We start from the raw sequence: 24,623 nt of genomic DNA on the forward strand, positions 1-24,623 counted from the left end.
CCCCTCGCCAGGAAAACTCCAAATGGGTGACCGCAAGCAACAAGGGGAACGCGACCCCGAGCAAAGAACTCCCCAAAATCGAGTTATATGATGAGCAGGAGCCGCAGAGTCTCCTGTGCTGCCTCACCAGGAAATGCGCGCTGTGACCAGTGCTTTGAAGATTAGAGAACGTTGGGAGCCGCGGCCACTGCAGCCAGGTCGAGTCGAAGACGGGTCAAGCGAGCAAACAGTTCCTGAGCCGTGAGCCTTCCTCAGAGTGTAGAGGAAGGCACCTAGAAACGTGCTGTGTCAAGCCGCAACAAGCCTGCCAGGAGCCTGGTCGCTTCTGACGTGTCCGTCTGTGTAGTTAGCATAGGTTGTCTGCCTCCTGTCGATAAGCATTGTTCACGCTTATAAGCTCTATGTTTCTAGGTTGTTTTGTGTTGAGAACAAAGAAATGAATCTTAAAACACTAATACTGACGCCATGCCTGCATGAAGGCAGTTTGTTGTATCTCTGATATAGTACGAATACATACATAGCGAGGTATATCATCATAGATTAAGGACTATGGCAAGGAACACAAATAAGGAAGTATTGACCCAATTACTTACTGGTAAGGTTCATAACTTTTGAGTCCAAGTGTTCATCATGACAGTCCTGACGCCCCCTTCTCCAGACCCAAATGGTTTTGTACAATGTAGTACCACTTCGTAGTAAGACAGGAAGTCCCAGTGAGTCAATGGGGCTTTTATACCCATCCTGAAGAAGTGAGTTTTAATTTCAAATAGAGTAATGAATTGCGGAAGAACATATTTTTAGGGGATTGTGAAATATCTATGAACTGGGTGTGGAAGCACCTCACAGAATCGACTTTGACAAGAAAGACTTGGACTAAAAGTAATGAAGATTGCTGATGAGTAAACAGGCCATTTCCATCCTCCCGTATCACCTTATGCTTCCTAGATACTTCTGTCCATCTGTTACACAGTATGGAGCAATGAGAATCTATAGCTATTCCTAGCCTTCTGTTGGACTGCCCCACTGCGCTGAATGAACACAACAGGGAAGTAGCTTTGACTATGTGACTGGCGGCTCATTTGGTTACAGGTGGCCTTCGCCTGCTTCAGCTCCTTATCTCTGTATTTGCCAAGGGTAGGCGAGGCCAGATAGCGTATTTTCTGCATGTTGACATTTCAGGTGGAGCGTTTGGCACTTTTCTCAGCACACAAATGGCTTCTCTTGGGTGCCAATCTCAATGGCACATTTAAGCCGCAGAATTTGTAGAGGATTAGCTTCGTTACCCTGAAAGATGGAGGTGTGCTGGAGAAGGGCAGCTATTTTACATGGGGAAGAAGCAGCCGAGTTGCAAATCACACCACTGCCTGCACAAAAGCTGGACTTTGACTTGCAGGTTTGACTTTAATAGGATTGGCCTGCTAAGCACGAGGTGCTGGCGCACCCTGAAGGAAGAGTTAAAGAGACAAGGCTCACACCTTGCTGTCAAGATGATGCCAGAACATCCCTTCAGGGATAATGTACTCAACTATGGGTAATGAAGGGTGCTGTATGGAAGACACTCAACAGTTAATGATAGAGGTTGTCATGAACCCTCACTTGCTGACAGAGAGTTTCACTTTTACTCACTTGTTTCATATTCGGATGGATAGCTCAAACACGTTTGTCTTGGAAGCAAGACAACGCAGTGCAACACAGGTTTGAATCCCATCCCTGCATTTAGAAACCACTCGCTAGTATTAAGCGCGTTATAAATGAACAATAACATAAATAAATATTGAGGTTTTCTGCAAAGTCACCTCTAGATGATGGAACCTATTGTATGTGTTTGCTGTTGAAGGTGTAGGCCATCACATGTGCTCATCTTCTGATGATTAGAGCCTTTGCGTGTATATCATCTATTGATATACGGAAAGCATTGTCTGCACTCACCTGTTAATGATTGAGGGCATGATGGTCTCCATGACAGACTCGGGCAGCGGCAAGAAAGGCAGCAGGCCAGTGTAGTAGAGCACCAGGAGCAGCAACCCACGTTGCTTGGTGAACATGAAAGGCATATCAGGATTCTGAGGAGAAGAGTAAGGGTGAGTGCGAATTGTGACAGCTGACACATTATTGATCCCTTCTTACCCCCTCATCATCCAGCATCCATCCATGCCATCAGACAAAAAGATAGGAGCCTCAGAGCACCTCAGGGTCACTTAATGGAAAAGCTGTGTGCCCCATTGAGGGTTTTAACTCCTCTTCGAAAGAAATCACCTCCACGCCCTCATCTCCATAACCATCCTCCTGGCTCATCTCTATACACCTCAACCACCTCCACTACATCTACTATGCCCTCAATTACAATTAGCACTCCCGAAATAAGCCCCTTCAATCCCCTTCCTCACCAATCACTTCCTCTATCCCCCAAACACCTCCGATCTGTCTATGATTAATCACTTCAAATTATAATCCTCATTTTATATGAGGTGGAGTGGGAAACAGGGACGTAAATGCAAGGTGCAATGCATTTACACTTCCATTTCCAACTGTGCCCCATTTCCGTGCTGGCATAAGGCAGAGGAGGGGCACGGAGCAGAAATAAAACCCCCATCATGCTCACCTCCTCTGTTTTGTGTGAGCACTTTGATTCATTTATGTCTACATGATATTTTCATGCAGGCTAAAATGAATAGATTGCTTTGGAATCTGCCACGGTTTTGAAACTATTCAAAACCAGGCGGACACCATAAGAATCCATTAGTAAAGAGTATCTGCAGGCAGCGTTTACTTTTCCACGAGACAGAGGGGAAAAGGAAAAGGGTAAAAGCGGGCTTGCCTCCCTTTTACTCTTCTGCTTCTCCCCTCCACCATGTGATGTTTTGAATTTGCACCCAGGGGACCCCACCAGCTAAGTTCTAACTTTGGTGGGCCCTTGCACGCAATTTGCCTTTAGTACACACTGAGGCTATATGCGTTTCCTTCTTTTTCTAGATGTTTTTCAGCTATGTTACTCTCTGTATGCCTCGACTCTAACGACCACAGTACATGGACATGAATAGGTATGGGTAATGTAAGTTCCCTTTTTCAGGTGAGATTTCAGATCTGGCCAGGAGTATTCTTAACCGCCAGTAAACTCCTCAGCAACTTTTGGGCAGACTAAGCCTTTGCAGTTGAGGCAACAGACATGCCAAAACCACATTGGTGATTGTTAGGCTGTTTTCCCTCCATAACACATCAGGGACTCTGTTATTTTTGCGATTGTTTTGAACCTTTCCTGACTTTTGAAATTAAGTGAAGTCTTTTTGCTCTACTTACCTTGCTCTACTTACCTTGCTAAGATATTCTGTTTTGGGGGCACTGATCAGTCCCTATGGCAGTCAGTGCAGCAGAACTATGTTCTATTTTCTCCATTGTAAAGTTCTTTGTTTATTTTTCCTGCACACATCACCTTCAGTGAAGAGTGGTAGGGATGCTTACTGAAACCCGGGAATGGTTGCAGGAAGGGCACCTGTTAAGGGGAGAGCGATGGTCAATGTACATGGCCAAGGACATCTTTTCCCTCTCTGCCTGGACCAGTGGACAGCAAAGTAACATGCTAGTCTCAATGTATCAACAGGGAGTGAGGTGGACCAGCGCCAGAAGTAGCTGAAGGAATATGATTCTCTTCGTCCAATTTCCCTCTTAATCCCCCTCTTCGCTCCCCCCACATGGGGATGTGGTGCCCATGGTCAAAGATAATCTTAGGAAGACAAGTCTTCAAACTAAAAAGGATAACTTTGTAAATTCCAATCCCGGCACAAAACTAGCGCTAGGAACAGAGATGATTGTATCTACAGGTGATAAGAATGATATGACCCCTCATTTGGTCTCAGAAATGATCCAAGCTGTTCAAGAATCCAAGAAGTCTCTGGAATTCAAAATCAACACCATTAGTCTGGATGTAGGTCTGTAACGGCAAGACCTACATCAAGTGTCATCCAGGGCTGATAAAGCAGAGGAACAAGTATCAAAAGTCAAGAATGTGGTTGGGACGCTGCAAGACCAAGTTCAGTCTCTCATGTGCAGAATGTCACAGTTGGATGAAACGGTTGAGGATGCAGATTGCAACATTCAGATTGTTGGTCTTCCAGAGAAATCTGAGGGGCTAGCAATAGAGTTATACCTGGAAGGTGGTTCAAGGATGTTGTTGGACCGACTTGCCTATATGTTTTCTTTCTCTGTGGTGAGGGCACACAGAGTACTGGCCAGCCCTGCTCCCCAGGGAGGCCCCCAAGGCCAGTTGAGGCAAAGCATTCCTGGACTACACAGACCAAGACGTCATTCTGCAGGCGGCAAGAAAAAGAGGAATGTTGGAAGTGGTTGGCTCCAGGGTCGCCATTTTCCCAGACTTTACCAAGACGGTTCAGAAGGCCGGGCAGTTTTTTGATATAGCCAGAAGGAAGCTGTGTTCCATGAATATTAAACGCGCAGTGATGTGCTTGGCCACTCTTAAGATCATGCAGACTGGAAGCAGCTGTCTTTTGACTGATGCTAAAGAGGCTTGGCCATTGGCACTGGATTGAACTAAGCAAGGAGAAGGGAATTATTGGGAGTACGCAAATCAAGGGTTGCTACCAAGAGGAAGGGACAGATTGGTTCAAGCCCAGAACACTGGACTGAAAAGGACACTGCTGATTTTACAGGTTGTTGAGGAGGGAGTGGGGTCCACTTGACCGACACCCTGATGGGTACGGGAGGCCATCAGAATGCAATCTGGCTATATTTACAAGAAATCAAGCCCTATCAGGTCATGTTTGATTATTGATTATAATCGCCCTTTAGCTGGAGACAGAGGGTGTGGAGCAGTTTACGATGCACCAGCAATGAGGATGTTACAATTGTAATGTATGCATTGTTCACGTTGGCTTAAAGGGCGACAGATGCAACTGGTTGATTGGAAGTATGGGGTGGGGGATTTAGGGAGCGTTTTTCTTGTTCTATGGTTATTACTCATAGATCCAGACTTCTTCCAGAATCCTGATTGTGTCCGTTTTAAATGACCCACAACGTGTAGAATGACCCAGAGTAGTAACATCCAAAGAATGTCTATCAAGGAATGTGATAGACTATGCAACAAGATTAAGCGCAGCACCATTACATATTTCTTGACCAGGCATCGCCCCGAAATTGAATTACTTCAAGAAACACACTGAGTTAGAAATTGTTCTATGGTCTTTAAAAAGGGCATTATAATGTGGTGGAAAAGGCAGCTTTTTTTTTTAAGGGGCAGCCTTTGGCTGCAATCCTAGTCCATAAATCATTCCCATTACACAGTAACAAGATCTAACGTGATGTTAGGGGGCATTATATGTTATTGTGAGGGGCTCTAGGAGGAGATTATATCATGCTCATTCATGTACACAGACACTAACACCTCATTACGACCCTGGCGCTAATGGGTTAACCCATTAGCGCCTTACTACGAGGTCCCTTTGCGGGACCCGACCTGAACGGCTGGTCTAGACCAGCCGTTAAAGTAGGGACCCGCAAAGGGACCTTGGTGCTAAGTACGGTACCGCAATTTGCAGTACTGTACTTAGCGCCTTCCCCAGTCCCATTGAGCCCTATGGGGCAAAAATGGGAATGGGGAAGGGCCAATGTTCAATGGGGAATTACCGCCCCGCCAACCTTGGAATGGGGTGGTAATTCCCCATTGAACATTGGCGGACTCGTTACGATACCGGCACCAACCATGGTGCTAATAGCGCCATGGTTTAGCGCCAGTATCGTAATGAGGGCCTGTTATGATACAATGGGGGTCATTACGAGGTGGGCGGTAAGGGATTACCGGCACCGGTAAGGGCACCGGTACCGGTAATCCCTTACTGCCCTACTACGAGGTCCCTTAGCGGGTCCCTTCCTTAACGCCTGGTTTTACCAGGCGTTATGGAAGGGACCTGTTAAAGGACTTCAGAGCTAATAACGGGCCCGTTATTAGCGCCATCCCCATTCCCGTTAAGCCCTATGGGGGCTCAATTGGGAATGGGGAATGGTTCCCGGAATGGGGAATTACCGGGTCCTCCAAGGTCGGAATGACCCGGTAAGTCCCTATTCCGGGAACCCGGACCCGGAATGCGGTAAGGGGGTAGCCATGGCGCTAATGGCTACCTCCAACCTCGTAAAGACCCCCAATGGGCCTCATTACGAGCTCGGTGGTAAGGGATTACCGGCACTGGTAAGGACACTGGTGCCGGTAATCCCTTACCACCCTATTCCGAGGTCCCTTAGCGGGTCCCTTCCTTAACTCCTGGTTTTATCAGGCGTTATGGAAGGGACCCGTTAAGGGACTTCAGAGCTAATAACGGTACCGCAAATTGCGGTACCGTTATTAGCTCCATCCCCATTCCCATTGAGCCCTATGGGGGCTCGGATGGGAATGGGGAATGGTTCCCGGAATGGGGACTTTCCGGGTCCTCCATAGTTGGAATGACCCGGTAAGTCCCTATTTCGGAAACCCGGACCCAGAATGCGGTAAGGGGGTAGCCATGGTGCTAATAGCACCATGGCTACCTCCTACCTCGTAATGAGGCCCGTGCTTCAGGGGATTCAGAAATTGATGCTGAAATATACTGCTGTTTTAGCAATTGTGGGGGGAAATGTAATGATGTTATGAACCCGGACTTGGATAGATCAGCGAGCATGGGCAACAGGGGTGCCAGGCAAACTAGACTTTGGTCCTTTACACAGGCCATAGGACTAAGGGATGTCTAAAATGAGCTACACCAAGGGGAGAGAAGTTCCTCATTCTATTCAGGGATCCACCATCAATGTCGAGACATGATTACTTTTTCATGCCCTGTACAGAGACCCATAGCGTGAGAGAGGTGATGTATCTACCCATGGGCATATCCACTAATTCCCCCTGCTACTTAGGCTTTGTCAGTGGGTGCACAGGGGAGACAAAACATGGCACTTAAATGTGTAACATCTAGGTAACACCAAAATAATAAAGTCCTTTGAGGAGGTAACAGAGGAATATTTTTGCTTTAATAAAGGGTCGTTGAACAGCGGCTTTTCCATCTGGGAGGTATAACATATTGTTACTACAAGGAGGGCGATTTCGCATCTCTCGACAAAGTAAGGAAAGGCTGAAGAAATGAGTGAACCTAAAGGAATTGATAGACGAGTGAGAAATGCGCTACACAGTGGACGGGACCCCTAAGTAACTCAGAGGGCCATTGAGAAAAAGAGAGGCATATAAATCAGTTGTAATGGATACGGGTACACAGGCTCACTGGGAGTCAAGGAGAAGAATATACGAAATGGGAAACAAGTTAGGTAAAATGCTAACATGGCACGAGGGGAGCAAGGAGAATCCTAGATGGATCAGGGACATTTTAGTTTCTGGGGAGGGAAGTCACAGGTTTTAGAAGCAAACACCTCCCCAATCTGCTGCCATCAAAATGTATATTAAGGGACCGAGCTGATGGACTCAGGTGACACAGAAGACTTCCTAGACAATATCCCACTTCTCCTTCTGACCCCCAAGTTCGTACTGACCTTGGAGGAAGATATCACAGCAAAGGAAATAGAGGAGGCAAATTTTAGCATACAACCAGAGAGATCTTCTGATCTTCATAATGCCCTATATGGAGCCAATCTTATACAAGGAAAACACACATTAATGTATTTAGACTCAGAAAAGGCTTTTGATTCCTTTAACTGGAACTTCCCTTGGGCAGTAATGACAAAGATGGGGTTTGAGATTAACTATATGACATGGGTATAACTGGTTTATACAAACCCCCATGGCTATTGTCTGGGTGAATGGACATATATTGTGCTACTTTTTTCTACGTTGCGGCACCCAACATTATTTTCCCTTGACCTTGCTTCTGTTCACATTACCCTTGGATATGCTAAGTGACTAAATTAGGAACAACCACATTTTGAAGGTATTTAGTTGGCCAGGAAGATGGGACGATCACGTCTCGCTGTTTGCAATTGACCTCCTAATGTTCCGTTGGGGATCCAAGGAGTTCAGGACCTAGGGTAATTGACATGGTAAGGGAGCTTGATAGGCACAGTGAACTAAGAATTAACTAGGAAAAGGCAATACTTTTCTCATTGAGTGGTGTTGTGGAGGCAATCGGAGCCTGGTGCCCTTTAGAGGATGATAGTGAGTCCTTTGGATACCTGGGGATTCAGGTCTGTGCAGATACGGGGGAATTTCTTTAGGAGGAATTCACATCCAGTCCTGAATAGATTACAAGATGATGCAGCTAATCGGTCATCAATCCCTGTCTCAATTTTTGGGCATGCTAGTCTTTTCAAGATGTTCTCATAGCCTAGCCTACATGTCCAGCAAAACATTTCAGTCAAAATTCCCCAAACTCACTTTGACAAAATCGAAGCATTATTGAGAAAAGTAATATGGGTGAATGGGACTCCACGAGTGGCACTGAAATGCTTATATTGGTCAGTTTGGGAGGGTGGTATAGGGTTATGTGATGTCCACCGGTATTACTAGGTCTGCCAGTTAGCAGTTGGTAATCAATGGTTGTTTGTAAGTGACTTGACGGCTCATCGAAGGCTTGAGATTGCCTTGATGGTTAAGATGTCTCCACTACACGTCCACTTATGGGGTACTCCAAAGACCTGACATAATACATGCCACTAACAAAACTATCCAGATTAGAAGGGAGGTGATTAAAGCTAAGGGATGAAATGGGGAGGATGTCACATTGTTGGCTCTGATATGGTACAACCAAGACATCCCTTATGTAAAGAAATTAGGGATTTTTTCTCATTGAGCGGATCAGGACATTGTGAAATTAGGGGATATTATCTCTCAGGGCAGTGTAGTGCCCTTTGCAGATTTACAGGATAGCTGAGAGATTTACCCGTGCATTACCATATGCTTTGGAGCTGTCCCAAAAAATCAGGCATACTGGGATGGTGTGTTTACATCGCTCTGCAAGATTTTGCCCATCCTGCTGGTAAAATGGCCCAAATTGGCATTGCTGAACCGAGGAAGCTAAGAGGTATATTGCCACCAGTGGGAGTATACCTGCTGTTTCCAAGAAATTATAGTTTAATGGGCAAGGGAATCAGAAACATCAGATTATTTGGGGTAAATGGAAAGCGTATGCTTCGGCTATCAGTTGACAGTCACTGTTTTATTTCTGTTCACCGGCTCACCACTTGGGTAGACTGTGTCCTTTGGAGGTCGAGAGAGGTAGGCTGCCAAAGCCAATGACACAATAGTTCAAAATATGTGTGTTGTTTATGTGTGGAAGCTCTGGAAAAAACGTAAACAGGGATTTAGAGGAGGAAGAGAAGTCCAGGAATTAACCATGCTTTGTAATACATATGTAGGATTATGGCGCATACACCAAGAAACTAAAGAAACTAGTCATTTGTGAGCATTTATGATAGGTGCCCAGTTTTCTAGTTTATGAGATTGGAGGGTATTCTGGTGCAACTGGCCTCTGAAAATATAATACGTTTAAGAAAAAAGCCTACACATTTCCTCAGAAGGATATCAACTAACTGCCACTAAAGCTACAACATTCTCACAACTCAGACTGTTGGGTCCTTTATATTACTCCGAGTGATGCTTTTTGCCACGCCATTATCATAGCACTGGGTTGCAGACTAAACCTTTGTACAAGACTTTTGTGGGGGGTTTTCAGAGAAGGGTTCTTACCACAATGGGCTACAAAAAACAGGATCTGTTGCATTTTGACGGAAAACCAAAAGTAGTGCCCAGCTACATAAAACTTTTTTGCATTTTTGCCACGTGTCTGCAATCTATCCATTATTCATGCGTAGCCTAATTAAAGCCCAAACGTTTTCATTGTCCAGGAGTGCACGTTGCTAAAGTGTCTTTTTGAATGTATACCCGCGGTTTTCAGCATTTATGTTTCTAATTATATTGTATAGCATTCTAATAATTTCAAGAGAAGGCAGGTGCTTGGCAGTTTTTGTTTTGGCAATAAGGTGGTGCTTAAACACCACCTATAATGGGCAACTATTGCACTGGAGTACAGCTAATAGAGAGATGATAAACCCTTTGATAGCTTATGGCCATGGTAAAACCTATGGTAATTTCCACCACTACCTTGCCCTTTGCCGCCCAAAACACACCCTCCTATGGTCTCTTTGAGCAAGCGCAATAAAGCAAACTTTGACCCGGTTGTGTTATTTCTAATCATTCTGCTCCGAGTTAATGGCTTAATTGCAGCTCTAAATGCACTTCTGCTGTAATAAAACTGTCTAAAGCAAGAGTGCTTTCAGCCACTTGATTTGTATCTGTACTTGCATTGAAGGACTCCAAAAAACAAGGATGGACAAAGCAAAGCCAACAATTGTGGCTTGTGTATAGGAAATAGATAGGCATTTGCCAGCCACTGCGAACATTTGCCGAGTCAATCACATACTTTTCCAGCTGTTGCCATCCTATGGTCCGTTAGCACCATTGCCACAGTGCCTGGCAAATTACTAGCCCATCCATGTGTACACGAAAGTCAAAACTGTTGTCTTTGCCAGTGCTTGTTTATTTGTCTGGCCATGACCCACCAACCAACTCTAAAGCTGTGTGGAAATCTTTTTGTCTTTTGTATACTACTGTGATGTACTCAGCCTGCATATAATTAAGCAATATGCCCCGAGCGGCGGGGGCATTACAGACTCAGGTAATGCCCCGGGGCCCATAGTTATAGTCCCCGAGTGAAGCAAGGGCCTTAACGAAGGCCCCGGTGCATTACCAGAGTCAGTAATGCCCCCGCTGCGAGGGGCATATAGCTACTGGTTCCCCCCGCCCGCAAAAACTGCGTGACCACGGCACTAAAAGCTTTATTTTTTTCCTGAAACGCTGCAGCGTTTCAAAAAAAAAAAAAAAAGACATCAAAGAAAATGGCCGCCATGAAAAGGGAAAACGGAGTCTGTTTTCCCTTTCCATGGCGGCCTTCGGGAGCGGACGCGCTGGAAACAGAAGCGTTTCCAGCGCATCTGCTCCCAAAAAAAAAGAAGGTAAGTGGGGTTGGGAGGGCGGAAAGGGAGGGGAAAGGGGGAAAAAAAGAAAAAAAAAATGTACCTGGGTCCCCGGCAGGGGACGATGGAAGTCTCCAGCCGTGTGGAGGCTCGAAGCGGGGATAGCCCCGCTCTGAGTCTTCACACGGCTGGAGGCTTTCATTGTCCCCCACCGGGGACCAAGGCATAGAAGGTAAGTGGGGTGGGGAGGGTAGGGAGGTGGGAGGAGAGAGGAGGGAGGGAAGGGAAAAAGAAAAGCCTTACCTCACCTCTGTCCCCGGCGGGGGGCGAAGGTAGCCGCTCAGCCTTGGGGAGGCTCGGAGTGGGGATGGCCCTGCTTCGAGCCTCCTCATTGGCTGAGGGGCTGCCACGCCCCCCGCCAGGGACAAAGGCTGTGGAATCCCGACGGAGGGATTCCCGGCCTGGTAACGACTCGGCGAGGCCCAATCAGAATGGCTCTTTCATTCTGATTGCGCCCTCGCCGGGTACTAACACGCATTAACATCCTTTCCTTAGCATTTCCATGTCAAAGAAACCAGGGGTGGACTGGGAACCAAAAGAGGCCCTGGAAATAATTTTCAAAGTGGCTCCATATTACACATTTTCAGCAAGTCCAACCCTTTTCCTATGGGAATATTTAGAAATGCTACACAAAAGAGGCCCAAAGCTTAGAGGCCTACCAGGAAATCGCCAGAGTTCACTGTAGACCAGTCCAGCCCTGAAAGGAACACAGCTGTTGGAGAACACTTGTGGCAATATATCACTCTTTTACCCCAAAACGTAGCATCATAGTATATTTTTGTTTTGCCCGATGCACGTGGTTGCTTTGTTATACATTCTTCCAGTACAAGAACATTGATGGCGTGACTGTTTGAATTCCTGAACTAACCAACAGTTGTATACCTCGAAGATTAACTCGCCCAATTGCCAGTGGACAATTGGGCAGGTCAGGCTATATACCCCGGCTCCTCACCCGCCAGCCCACCCCTCCCCGAAATATTGGGATATGTTGTCTTACCTGGAAGACCTACAGAACCGTGGCAGGACAGGACAAGACACAGACAATAAACGTTGCTGCAGCCGCACAGTTAACACAGGCTCGACAATTACGCATGCAAACCATTTTATTACTAGCAAGTGCATACCTATGCATACATTTATAGGCAATTGAAATCGTAATGGGCTATTAGTACTTTCATGTCAGTGGAGTGATTGGAAGCATAGGGGTAACAGGAGACAGCACATTTCCACATCAGTCCTTTCTGCTTGTAACATTGAAGCTTTACCAGAAGAGTCTCTTTAGAATGTGCAAAGTTAGATGCCTCTACACAAATAGGTTTGCCCCTCTCCCAGATTATCTGAAGTTAGTCTCTTGCACCCCTGTCAATTGCCATATTCTTTAAGTGCTGAGATGCAACTCTGGGCTTTCCAGAGGGAGAGAAGTCTATGGAGGCGGGATTTGAGAACAGTCAGAATTTAAGGCATATTTTCACAGGTCTAGTAGGGGGAAATGTGTTGAATCTACGATTTTCAACAAGACTCTGTTTTAACGAGATTTTATGAAAAGTACACAAATCATATCAGGGCACTTGTCTATGCCAACACAGACACTTTTGTGGCCAAGCTTGGGGTGGGAACGCAGGACAGGGGGAGAGTACTTTGTTTCGCTTCTACAACGGACTAGGAGGCATGCCAGTCACGGCACACCAAAAATCCCAGATGTCTTCACTGTCTCCCAGAAAACCCAGAGTCTCTGCCAATCCGCGAGTAGCAGCTCTGTGTGATATTCTGCCCTTGTTGATTTGCTCTGTGAGTTTTGATTCTGCACATCTGCACTGTCCATAATTAGGTTCCACTGATACCATTGAATAAATCTGATGATGTTGCACGTTCTTTGCTGATCTTCGCTGTTACTTGCTCCCTGAGGTTGTTTTCACTTTGATGCCTATTCCTTGCTAACTGCCACTGTATTTTTCTGTAGAGGAGCAGCTTCATGCTGCTGTAGGAAACCCTGCAGCCCTACCACCCATGTGCTGGAAGCCTGAGATAGTGCCGTGTTGGACACCAGCAGTTGTGCCAATACTGCAGCATATATTCGAAAGAAGATACCCATTGAAACAACCCTATCGAATGTATCCCCGAAGGGATGACAATATGAGGGAGGAACTCCCGAAGGAATATAAAAAAGAATAAATAAAAAAGCCTGTGATGTCATAAGAGAGTATGAACGGCATCTCAGGATACTAGTTGAAGAGGATGTATGGATCCTACAGAAAACTAATGACGAAGTAAAGAGTCAAGTGAACTTTTAAATACGAAAAAGAAGATTACACGTGCACAAAGTGCAACAGAGAATTAACCGTTCAATAATTGTACAGATGCAGAAACGCAAGGTAGACCAAGTCATCATAGAAGCTGGCTATATGTAGTGAGTAGAATGCAGGCAAAGCCGCCATTATATTATATAAAAGCTGGACATCAGTATCATTAATTTTAGTAAGGAAGAGCAAAGGGAAAATTCTGTTGCAGCAAGAATAAGCTGAATTGTGAAGCTGCATGGTGAGGTTGTTGGGCCTGAAGCAGCCAAGGTCATCTATCTATTCTGGAAAGGAGTGAACGAGCGAAGGATGAATCATTTCTAGTTAAGGTTCAAAGAAAGAACACCAAGAGTGCCAAGTTTGATTCATTTAAGGCATTTAAAACCTGCAGAATTCACCAAATCGTGGTCTTCTGTCACGTGAGCCAAGGATGAAAATAGTGTCCAACTTCGAGTCCTAGAACACGATAGTGAGTGCCTGCACTCCCATGTATTCTCAGAGACAAGGCTGCTTTGCAAGGCCAAGTTCAAAGACAATCTTCATGGAAGAAGGCTTGGGTAATGATAGATACTGAGCTAAATGGGTGGAGAGGTAGTGTCAGGCCCCATCTCCTTGCACCTGGGTCTGAGCTTACGTGCTGCTAAATGAACCGAATGTTCCAGACATGTCACAAGCGTACCAACCAATTGTAGTGGTCCATATAACGAAGGACCTTATAGTTTGAAGACCAATAAGAAACTGCGTATCTAATGGTTTTGAAGATGACATGTTTTAGAGGTAGGCATATATTGTCCACTGAAAGTGGGCAGCCAATCAAAATCCTTGTACCTCTATAATGTGTAATTAGACGTTCCCCTTAAGCCTATCACGATCCCCAATAGGTTTTTTTATTATTTGCTATGTAGTAGGATGTCACTTCTGACCTATTTTGAGTATATAACCATGTTTTTATGAAATGATACTTGAGAGAAATCGAGCGTACGTCTGTTGGTGTTCTTTGAAACTCCCTGTTTTAGATTATTGATAATAAAACAGTACTTTACCATCTTCCTGAGCTGGTTTGGTTATTTGGACTAAGAGTTATTATGTGAACCCATCCATTGCATGCACGTTCCTAAAGGGCAATAAGCTCTTTTCTGCATCATGCAGACCCACTTTGGTGTTGTCTATCTAGTGCAGATTATAGGTCTTTAACATCACTGACAGAGCACTGTGACAAAGTCTCATGCTTGGGGCTGAATGACGGGATTGTGGTGACCCACCCTGGCGGCTGATAACAGTCACATGCTCTGTAATGCAGGCCCCACGCTCCCCAGCCCATCCATAATGTATGTGTGAAGAGCCATGCTGAACACAAATCTCTTATGGCTTGGGAGTCACCAACCTAGCAGGAAACAAGGCAAACATTGGGAGGAGAATGAACCATCTTGCAGACGTACCGCAGCCATGAGCCACATAGGGCGTCCCGGGGGGCATGCGCACGCATTCTCCCTGAGGGGATTTGGGCACTGCACAGGATGCAGCAAGCTGTCTCCTGGTGCTAGAGTGCCCCCGCACTACACGAAGGGCCAGGGAAGGTTCGGGACTAAGGGTCAGTTAGGAGACCATAGCGAGTTTCTGTGCCTTCTTTGGCCCATCTGTGTAGTAGTGCGTCCAGAAGGAATTTGCGGCCTGTTGTCCTTTCTCCATTGGCATGCCAGTTTAGTTGGGCAAGTTGACATTTTGGTTTGTTAGGGGGCATAGTGGGGTTTATTATTTAATTATTCATTGGTTCAACCGGTCAGCGGTTGGAACGTGTGGTTGTTTCATGTAGGGATGTGTGTTGCAGCTGTTATCTGATCATGGCTTGTGGAGCTCAACCTTCTGTGTGCGCCAGCGCCCTGTGCGTGCTTTTGGGTTTCAGCAGGGTCCGCCCTGCTCTGCATTCTTGGGTGGTGCTTGGCAGGCTTCTCTCCTTTCTAGCGTTTGCATATCTTGGGGGGTGGCCGCTCATAATCAGGTTCGGTTTTTCCCGTTAGTGTAATATATTGTGCCCGGCAGGTCTGGCAGTTTAAGAAATTGTTCCCATCTGAGACTCCCCTGTTTCTGGTGTGCAGGGTACGGTGTGCCCTGTCCACCACCAGAAGGCAGTAGTTGCTCCTACCTGTGCCATCCCCAGGTTGTTGCAGGGTGGGGGGATTATACTTCTAGGGACAGCGGGGTATGCCCATGTGGCGCTGTTTTGTTCTTTGCCATTGGGCGCGATGCACACTTTTCAACAACAGAGGGCAGGTGCCCCTTTTCTCCCGTACCAGCCTTCAGGTATATATCATACATGCCAACCCTCCCGATTTAGGCGGGAGACTCCGGATTTTTCAGCAAAAAATCGGGCTATTTTTCACTGTCTCCCGTCTGAAATAGCTGTAGCCCCAATGCATTCCTATGGGGAAATGTTGGTCTCCCGATTTCCCTTTGGAAATCTCCCTCCCAGCTGTGTCTGAATGTTGGGATGTATGATATATATATATATATATATATATATATATATATATATATATATATATATATATATATATATATATATATATATATATATTGGTAACATATATATTGGTTCCTTTCCTATAATTATTTCTATTATTCCAGGGCTGGCCTTGGAGCAGGAGTTAAATCAAGTGATTGCATCATGTCTAGGGAGCAGGTGGATGCACAGGCGCTGAGGGAGTCCCTGAGCTTGATTAGCAGGGCAAGCAAGGTCCAGTTGACATAACTGTTGAGCCCATATGCAGCAGACATAACTATGTTGTTTTGCGGGCTGGCGTCATGCTTCACGGCCCTTGACCCCTCCCCCTTAAAAGATTTACCACAAAAAATTGGTCAAGTGTTGGCAATAAAAGGCCGTAGGATTTTATTGATACAAAACATGGATATTGGTAAATAAACAATATACGTAATCATAATAAATCATCCTTTTGGGCACCGGGTCCAGAGATGACCCCCTCTGGCCCGTGCTGCCTTTCTTGTCCCACGACTTGTTGTGGCCACCGTACGGTGTCCTGGGTTTCCTCAATCTTCTTCTCCTCTTTTTCTGTGGTGGGTGGGTTTTGAGGCAAAGAAAAAGGGAATGGGAAGACACTGAGTTAACAGTGAACTTCCCAGGTATTGTTTGAGTCCCCGTGCAGGGTCGACAAACAGTTTGTGCTTTAGGAGCTGCACATAGCTCATTATATAGGCCCCAAGAAGCCCTTATTCTTTGTACTGCACGAGGGGCTGAGCGCCAACCCCCACAGGCCAGCCTCTGCTGACTAACTGCCTAGGCATCCAGGTTCTCCCGGGTGCACTGCACCCATATATTCTCCTGGAAGGGTGAGGTATTTATTACCTCACCTTTCCTGCCTTTCATGTGCCAGACCCTGAAACCTGCCTCCCTTATCTAAAAGACAGAGAGGGGCACTGACCTTGGAGGAAGGCTGTGCCCCTCTCTAGTGCCATGCTGCCTAGTAACAGCAGTTACATGGCCTCGCCTTGGGCGGCCCTGTGGCATTGCCCAGAGGTGGTGCTAGACATTACAGGGGACGGGAAGGGGATTTATGGGAAGGAAGAGCCCAGCACAGGGCGGCCTCGGACGGGGACCCTCGCAGCAGTGGTTGTGTGTAACCCAGAGGCAGGCAGAGAATCAGGAAGGGTCAAGGCGAGTATGGGGAGGTTTAGGAGAAGCAGAGGGGACATTCCACGTAGGGCATCCAGGGGTTGGGGTCCACCTCAATGACTTGTTAGCAGTAGTAGTGGGGCCAAAGTAGTATGCCACATCTAGTGCGTAGTAAGGGAGCTGTGTTTGGAGGAGGGAGGGGTGAGGAATTAGGGAGCAGGGTAGATACAAGTGAACAGGAAGTCGGTGCATGGGGGCAAGATCACGGGAGCCTTTGGTCGGTAAATAAAGGGCAGGGGAGGAAATGCCTGCAGAAGAGCATGGGAAAGAGGGGGAACGTCATCCCCATCAGTGAGCCGCAGTATGGGAGGAGCTGGGACGGTTCCTCTGGAGAACGATGAATGGCAGCTGAGAGGGCACGATGCAGCCCCAGGGCAGCAGAAGGAGTGGAAAATAGTGGGACGCCCTTACGCAAAGGTACGGCTGGGCTAGGGAGGTAGCTTGGATGGTTTCCCAGGCTGGGAAGAAGAGGACCAACTAGGACCAAGTCGTTTAGGAGAACAGGATTGGTATAAAGCAATGGGGAAGGATTTGAGGAGGAAGAATGGATGTTTTGGGAAGAAGAGGCCAAGTGGAGTGGGAGGATGGGGAGAGCATCCAAGAGGGTGAATTGGTGGAGCCAAAAGAGGTGGTGAGGGAGGACAGGTCACAGCAAGGGTAAATGAGAGAAGCAGGGCGTGCTGGACTACGGGTCAAGCTAACAAGCAGAGTAGGTCTAATGATATTTTTTATTCCCACAGCAGGAGTCCTATCAGAGGAAAGGAAGGGAGAAAAGGAGGTGGCGCGACCAGGATGACGCAGATGGAAGGGGCTGCTCGGCTACGAAGAGGTCAGGGGATAGAAGAAAAGGTTAACAAATCTTCTCTGACAAACCTATCAAAAGAGCATTCCCCATTGACTGTCACTTAATACTTGTAGGTGAAGCCTTAGCTCTTTGAGTTATCTTCTGTGGTGAAGAGATCTTTTAAGGGAATGTTCCAGCAGTATAACAGATCTTAAACAACCTCGTAGTTAAGAGTCCACCTGTGGTCCTCAAGTAATGAACTACAGACGATATTCAAATTGGTGTTTTGAACAGGAGCGTGTACTGCTCTGGTGCTTAAATTCCTAGCTAGCAGCCAATGCTACATTGTTTGTGCTTCTCAAGAGAGCAGTCTAGACCCATTCCCTCCCTGCTTGTTCAGGTAGTAAATTTTGATGTGCTGTTTGTCTCAATCAACAGGGTTCCAATGTAATGGACAGCAGGAATGCTTTCAGCGCTTAGTGAACAGCCCTTCATTCTAGCATGTTGATGTGCAGGAATTGGAGGAAATATACCTTGTTGAGAAACCTATCCCTTTATAGCTGAATTTGTTACAATCAAGTCTATATATTGGAAGAGAATCCCTTTGGTCATGTTGACATCATCAATGCAATGAGCTTTTGCTGTGTCGGTCAGGGTCATAGTTTCTTCCCAGGAGTGTTGTTTTTAAGACCACTGATATTCCCGCAGATTTTCAATTTTACTTTGGGAATAGTAAATATATAAGATGTCATGGAGTAAGTAAGAGAAGACATCTATCTCACTCTTGGATGGAATGAAAACTACAGATAATTGCATTTCTTGGATAATGAGGATGGTCTCTCGTGCAAAGTAAACACTCTTGCTTCAGTAGTGTCCAGAATTGCTCTTAAATATTGATTTCTTTGTATAGGAGTCAGAGTAGTATTTTCATATGGAGATGTAGATGTCAGTGTATTAAGCTCATCTTTTGGAAGGTCTGCCTCCCCTTCACGGGTGCACTAGCTTTGATTAGCCAATCATCGAGGTTTATACAAAGGTTTACTTGCCTTTCCTTAGGTGGGCCACTACCACCCCCATGCATTTTGAGAAGACCATTTGTTTGTGACTCTGAGATCGAATATCAGTCGAAACTGTGCCAAATTATTCTTTTAAGCTAGAAGTACCTTGAGTAGATACCTTTTCCTCCTTGGGGAATTGGTACTTTTTCCAGCATGTTTTTCTGCAATGAAATGTTAACTGCCAGAATCAGTTGATCTAAGTGCTGCTAGAAAGATTTCCAGAAATGGACACTAGGTGGAGATGAAGAAAATCTGATTCTGACAATTCCACCTCTTGTGATGTTTTTCCAGGCAACCACGTAGTTCCAAATGCTTCTGCCAACTTTGGTGTTGAGAGGTGGGACAGTGTGAGGAAACATTACTGCTTTTGAGTGGGGGAGGATTCCCAATTGGTGGTGGTGCAGATTGGTGTCCATTGCCTCTTCTTGGCTGGTACTGTTTTGACAAGTAAGAGGATCTACTGGCTGCTCATGGTACTCGGATTGAAAGCTACTGAGAGGTTGAACCCTCTGCTGATAGCATTGCATTTGTTAGCGGTAGGGTCTGACATGTTGCTTTTGATTATGGCATGTCACACTGTCTTTATAGTGTTCACTTCATCTACATGCGTGCAACCTCTTTAATCACCAGGGGAGCCAAAGGGAGAATTTCTTGTATTTTTTTTTTGTTTATTTGTTTTTGGTTTTACATGAAAACCTTTACAACAGAATAATTATTTAAAACTATCAGATAAAACAGAAAAATAGTACCAACAGAATAAGACATCAATAAGCTTACAGAATATGATCCGAAACTCCAGAGGCGAAAAAGGGAGACCGAGCTAACCTGTCTATTAGGCTCATTTAGATGTCCAATGGATTAATAGTTCACAAGTATGGTACATTTTTCCAAAACCTTTACTATTGCAGCCGTGAGCATAATTTCTTGACCAGTGATCAGTCTATCCCAAAAAGAATCCTGTGATAAACTCTCCTCTCTAGTTACAAATCTCCCCAAAAACAACAGTCTCGTGTCCCAGGTGCCTTCGCACTCCAGTAACAAGTGTTTGAGTGATTGTAGATTCGGAGAATCACAGATCCTGCAAAGTTTTTTTGCTTTATCGCCCTGGTTTCTTCGGACCAGAATTTCCCCCGTATGAGCAATATTCAATCTAAGCCTAAGAAAGTTATTTCTTATACTTTGTTCAGGGAATTTTTGAAGATAGCGTGGAAGGGTACCTAGCTTTCTGTCTACCTTCAAGAAAAGATTTGGTGGAATAAGATTCCTTACTCCGTCGACTGTTTGGATCCAGTCTCTCATTTCTAGTTGTTTTTTAACTTTCATAGGGTTTTGAGCGAGAGTTTCTGTTGTTAAATCCAACCTAAGCAAGATACCTCCCACTTTTTTCTCCAACCCAAGGAGTTGTTTCGACTTTACTTTTTTAAGATGTTCATTTACATCGAAATAGAGGGTAGTCTGACTTGCTGTTATTACATTACGATACAGAGACTGGAGTTTCCAATCCGCTCGACAGCCCAAGGAAATCAGTCCCAATTCTAATCTCAGACTAACAAACAAGTGGGGTACACATTGGAAGATGTAAAGATGTTTTTCACAAGAAGCCCTCTATTTTGTTCCAATCATAGTTCCAAAGAAAGGGCTTTGCTTCCAGGCCATAAAGGAGAACCAGAGCTGCTTTACCTATGCAGAATCTAAAAAGTGGGAGTATTGAGAATTTGCAAAATTTTCCATTCAAATTCTTCATCTGTGCAATTATTTTGGAGGTTTCTCCAAGGATAACTGGTATCACCTTATTCATGGCTGGAGAAGCTAGAATTTCATAACCCAGATAGGAGAGTTCATCAACACGAGGGACTACTTTACCATCCAAGATCCAATTCCTAGAGGACACATTTTTTTAGGATGTTTAAATATATGGAACTTGGACTTCAGCGGATTAATTATGAGTCCATTTAGTTTGGGATATTCACTTAGTTTGGACAAAAGCTGCTGCAGACCAATCGCTGAACCATCCAACAGGACTAGATCGTCCGCATAGGCCAACCAATGTAGTCTTCTGCCATTGATCCTAGGACAGGCCATTGATGAAGAGGCGAGGAATTCTCCAAGATCTGACAGGAATAAGTTGAAAAAAAGAGGTGCACCCAAACAACCTTGCTGTACTCCTTTGAGAACCTGTATTACCTCCGATAAATTGCCAAGATCATCCAACCTCATCCTTATGGTAGTGTTCTTATGTAACTCTATGAGCATAGCCAATAGGGGAGCTGGGATCCCCCAGCTATAAAGCTTCTGCCAAAGAAGGGATCTGTCCACTAAGTCAAATGCTTTGGACAGATCAACCGAGGCCCCATATATCGGAGTGCCCTCTTTCTCATTAGATCTTTCACTGAGTAAGTTAAAAATAAGCCCGTTTAGGCTGGTAGAGAGTCCTTTCCTGAAATCCGGTTGATGCTGGGAGAGGATCTGCGCGGAGTCCACCCACGATGTAAGTTCTTTCAGCAACAATCGCATAAAGAGTTTGCTGTCTATATCCAGGAGGGCGATAGGTCGATAGCTTGCTGGGCTTAACCTATCGCCCCCCTTAAAGAACGGAATGACTAGTGCACACTTCCACGATGGAGGGAAGACCCTGTTCTTAAGGACTTCCTGAAAGAGATGATATAACAGCTTTGCCCATAATTTTGGTTGATTTTTTAACACCTGAAAGGTGAGACCATTTGGGCCTGCCGCTTTCGACGTAGAGGAAGATGCTATAAGATCCTCAATGTCTTGTTTGTTAAATGTCAGGGACCAACTGGTATTAGGCAAGATGAAATCTCTGGATCCCGATGATTCAAAGTTTTTGGACAGATAGTCCACCCATTGGTGCTCTGGGACCAGGTTACAGAGGGAGCTGTTATGGCCAGTCTCAAGTTGGTTTAGCGCCGCCCAGAAATTTCTACAGTTGTTAGCATTGAGGAGATAGAGCATTCTCTCCCCATCTTCTTGTAGTTTTTGGTGTTTATGGTTCTTTGTCCAATTTCTATAGGTTTGTTTAGCCTTCGTGAGTTTTTGCATAGAGACAGAGGGGTCCTCAACCTCATTTTTTCTTATATAGCGTAATGTTTGTCGCAGAGATCTTTTCTTGTTGTACGTTTCTTCATCAAAATGGTGGAGATGTGCTTGTTTACCTGCAGCCTTTACCTCGCTTGGATGACAAATGGACCACACAAAGTTCCCAAATTTCTCCGGATGAAATTCCTCGGACCACGTTGAGAATGGAACCGCTTCAAGAAGTTCGTTCAACTTTTTTCCTCCGTGTTTATATTTGACAACTCTCAATTTACCCTTTAATCCTTCAAGTTCTTGGGAAGTATATCGATTACAGGGTTTCTGTATTTCAGAGAACAGGAGTTCCAAACTTGCGTGGTCACTACCCCCCTCCCAGTTTAAAGTGAGGCTAGTGAACTGAAAGACCAGAGGAGACAAAGATATAATCTAGGGTAGATTGCAGAGCCCCTTGATGCCAAGTGGGTCCTGCTTTTTCCACTCCACTATTTTTGTTCATATATCAGTTCAAAATCCCAGGATAATAGATAATCCCTCCAAATTTTACCCTTCCGCAGTGTACTCGACTTGGCTTGCCCACTCTTCACACTCCCTGGGTTGATATGATCTGTGTTAAGATCCCCTGCTAGAATAATATGGGCTCCCTCATAGCCGGTCTTCACCGCCGTGAGAGTAGAATACAGGATTTCTATGAAGTCTTGAAGGCTTATATTAATAGGGTTCCACTAAATATTAATAAGCACCAAGGTTGCACAAGGGACATCCAGTTCCAACTCTACTTTACAGGCTTGAATGCCCACCTCATTATTGCACAGAGGTGAAATCTCTTTAATACTGGAGTTTTTGAGTGCTATTAAAAGTCCTCTTGCCGGTCTTCCTTTCAACTTTTGCGAGGCCTGGAGATTTAAAACTGTAAAACCCTCTATCTCTATGGGGTTGATGAGCCAAGTCTCCTGGAATAACAAGATGTAATTGTGTTCAAAAAGATTATTTTTTAGTTTCTTTTTTTTCAAGAAGCTAGGACCTCTCGTAGTCCAGGAGACTAGTCTTAAACCCTTGTGCCTAAAGACTATTTTGCTCCTCTCCGAGTTTCAGAAAGATTTGTGAAATAATCTCGGGGAGTTTTGTTATAAGATTATCATTTAGCTTGAACCCAGATGCCATACTCCTTGATAACTCTCTTGATGTTCCGGCAGCTACAACGATGTTGACTGCGTCCTCCGACCCCGTCCATTTTGTACTAGAGTGATTTCCAAGCCTGCCTTCCTCCTCTGATTCATATACCAGCAAGCCTTCTCTAGCAAGCTCATTTTTGTTGTTGAAAAGGGCCTGTTGGGCTTTTCTTGAGTTCAAACCGATCTCCACATAGAATTTATCATAATTTTCTGGAATCAAAAAGCAAAAAGAAACAGATTGTAGTTTTTTTTATTTCCAACAACAACACTGATCTGCAGAGTGATTTATTCTTGTTCTGCCTCTCAAGTCTAAGCCAAGCCTTCGGAATTGTAAAGTTGTCTATCTCAAATTCCACTTTTCTTGCAGCTGTATTAGGATGGATTCCATCTAGCTCCTCTCTTTGTTCCCCCTGGAGAGATGGCTCGAGATTTCTAGATTTCCCTAAGCCATTCCAACAGTCCATCTCACTTGATATGATCCTTGATGGCACCTCATCTTGAGTGTGGGACGGGTAGAAGGGGACACTGGTGGATGTTGAGGATACTAGTTTTGCCACTGGTTTCAAGAAGATTGGGGCCAGTTTGACTCTGATGTTTGAATTTTCTTGTGAGAGCTCCGAACTGGCCATGACTTTTTTCCCCTTTTGTGCCATGTTTTAAAAAAAATATTGGGGCTATCTTGATGTTTGTTTGGCCTGATTTTTTGGTTCTGATTATTTGGAACTGCGATCAGAGGAATTGTAGGTTCGGTTTGCATACCAGTATTTAAAGTTTGTGCCTTCGGACCATTGAGGCCTTCATTACATCTTACAGGAGCCTTTTTTTCCCCATTTTTCCCAGAGACCCATTTACTGGGAATAGATTGAGTAGGGTTTAAACTCTGAGATGATTCGGTAACTGAAGATGCGGACACAGTAGTTTCGGATAGATTCTCACCAGTTGGTATTGCCACATTTTTCAGGAATAGGTTTGTTCCTGTTTTTCTTAGGCTATATTTTTCTGATTCTTTGTTTTTTTCTGAGTTTTTTCCAACTGCGTATGTGAGATAGTATCCTTAGCACTGCCTCCTTTTTTTTCCATTTTTGCTGCTTTCTTCTTTTGGGGTTCTGGGGGGCCCCTGGGCTCTGGTTTGCTTCGCCACTGGAACAATCCTGTGAGGTTTGGGCATTTGCCTTTGATGGACTGTCAAAAATGTCTTCTATTTCTTCGATGTCTACATTTGCCAGTCTTCTAAATTCCTCTAGGACTGATTCTGACAACGGGGTATCATCAAAATATTCATTTGGAGCTTCTTCACTTGGGGTCTGAACCTGGATTTTGAGGTTCTGAATTTCCAAAGGGAGATTTTTTAAGAGCACATGTGTTACGACATTACCCTTTGTCTCCTCTTTTAGTAAAATATGGATTTGGGCAATGTCCAACCCTTGTTTCACTCCCTCTATTTGTGTTTCTTTTAGGGTCGGAACCAAAATAGTGTTCATGATGTTATTCAGCGCTGTCATTGCTGATTCATTCTTGGATACTTCATTAGAGAGTTCCAGCAGAAGACTTGTC

At 45.1% G+C, this 24,623-nt stretch overlaps 1 protein-coding gene across 2 annotated transcripts in view; it reads right to left on the reverse strand.

Moving 5' to 3' along the window:
* Positions 1–24,623, reverse strand: part of GDPD3 (glycerophosphodiester phosphodiesterase domain containing 3) — a 325,797-nt gene that overhangs the window by 39,372 nt on the left and 261,802 nt on the right. For both annotated transcript variants that reach the window (XM_069652042.1, XM_069652043.1), the window contains exon 7: positions 1,930–2,063. In XM_069652042.1, the coding sequence (XP_069508143.1) occupies positions 1,930–2,063 (134 nt within the window). The remainder of the gene's footprint in view (positions 1–1,929; positions 2,064–24,623) is intronic.

The sequence above is a fragment of the Ambystoma mexicanum genome, chromosome 3p (genome assembly GCF_040938575.1).
Source record: "Ambystoma mexicanum isolate Mex_15411 chromosome 3p, UKY_AmexF1_1, whole genome shotgun sequence".
NCBI lineage: Eukaryota > Metazoa > Chordata > Amphibia > Caudata > Ambystomatidae > Ambystoma > Ambystoma mexicanum.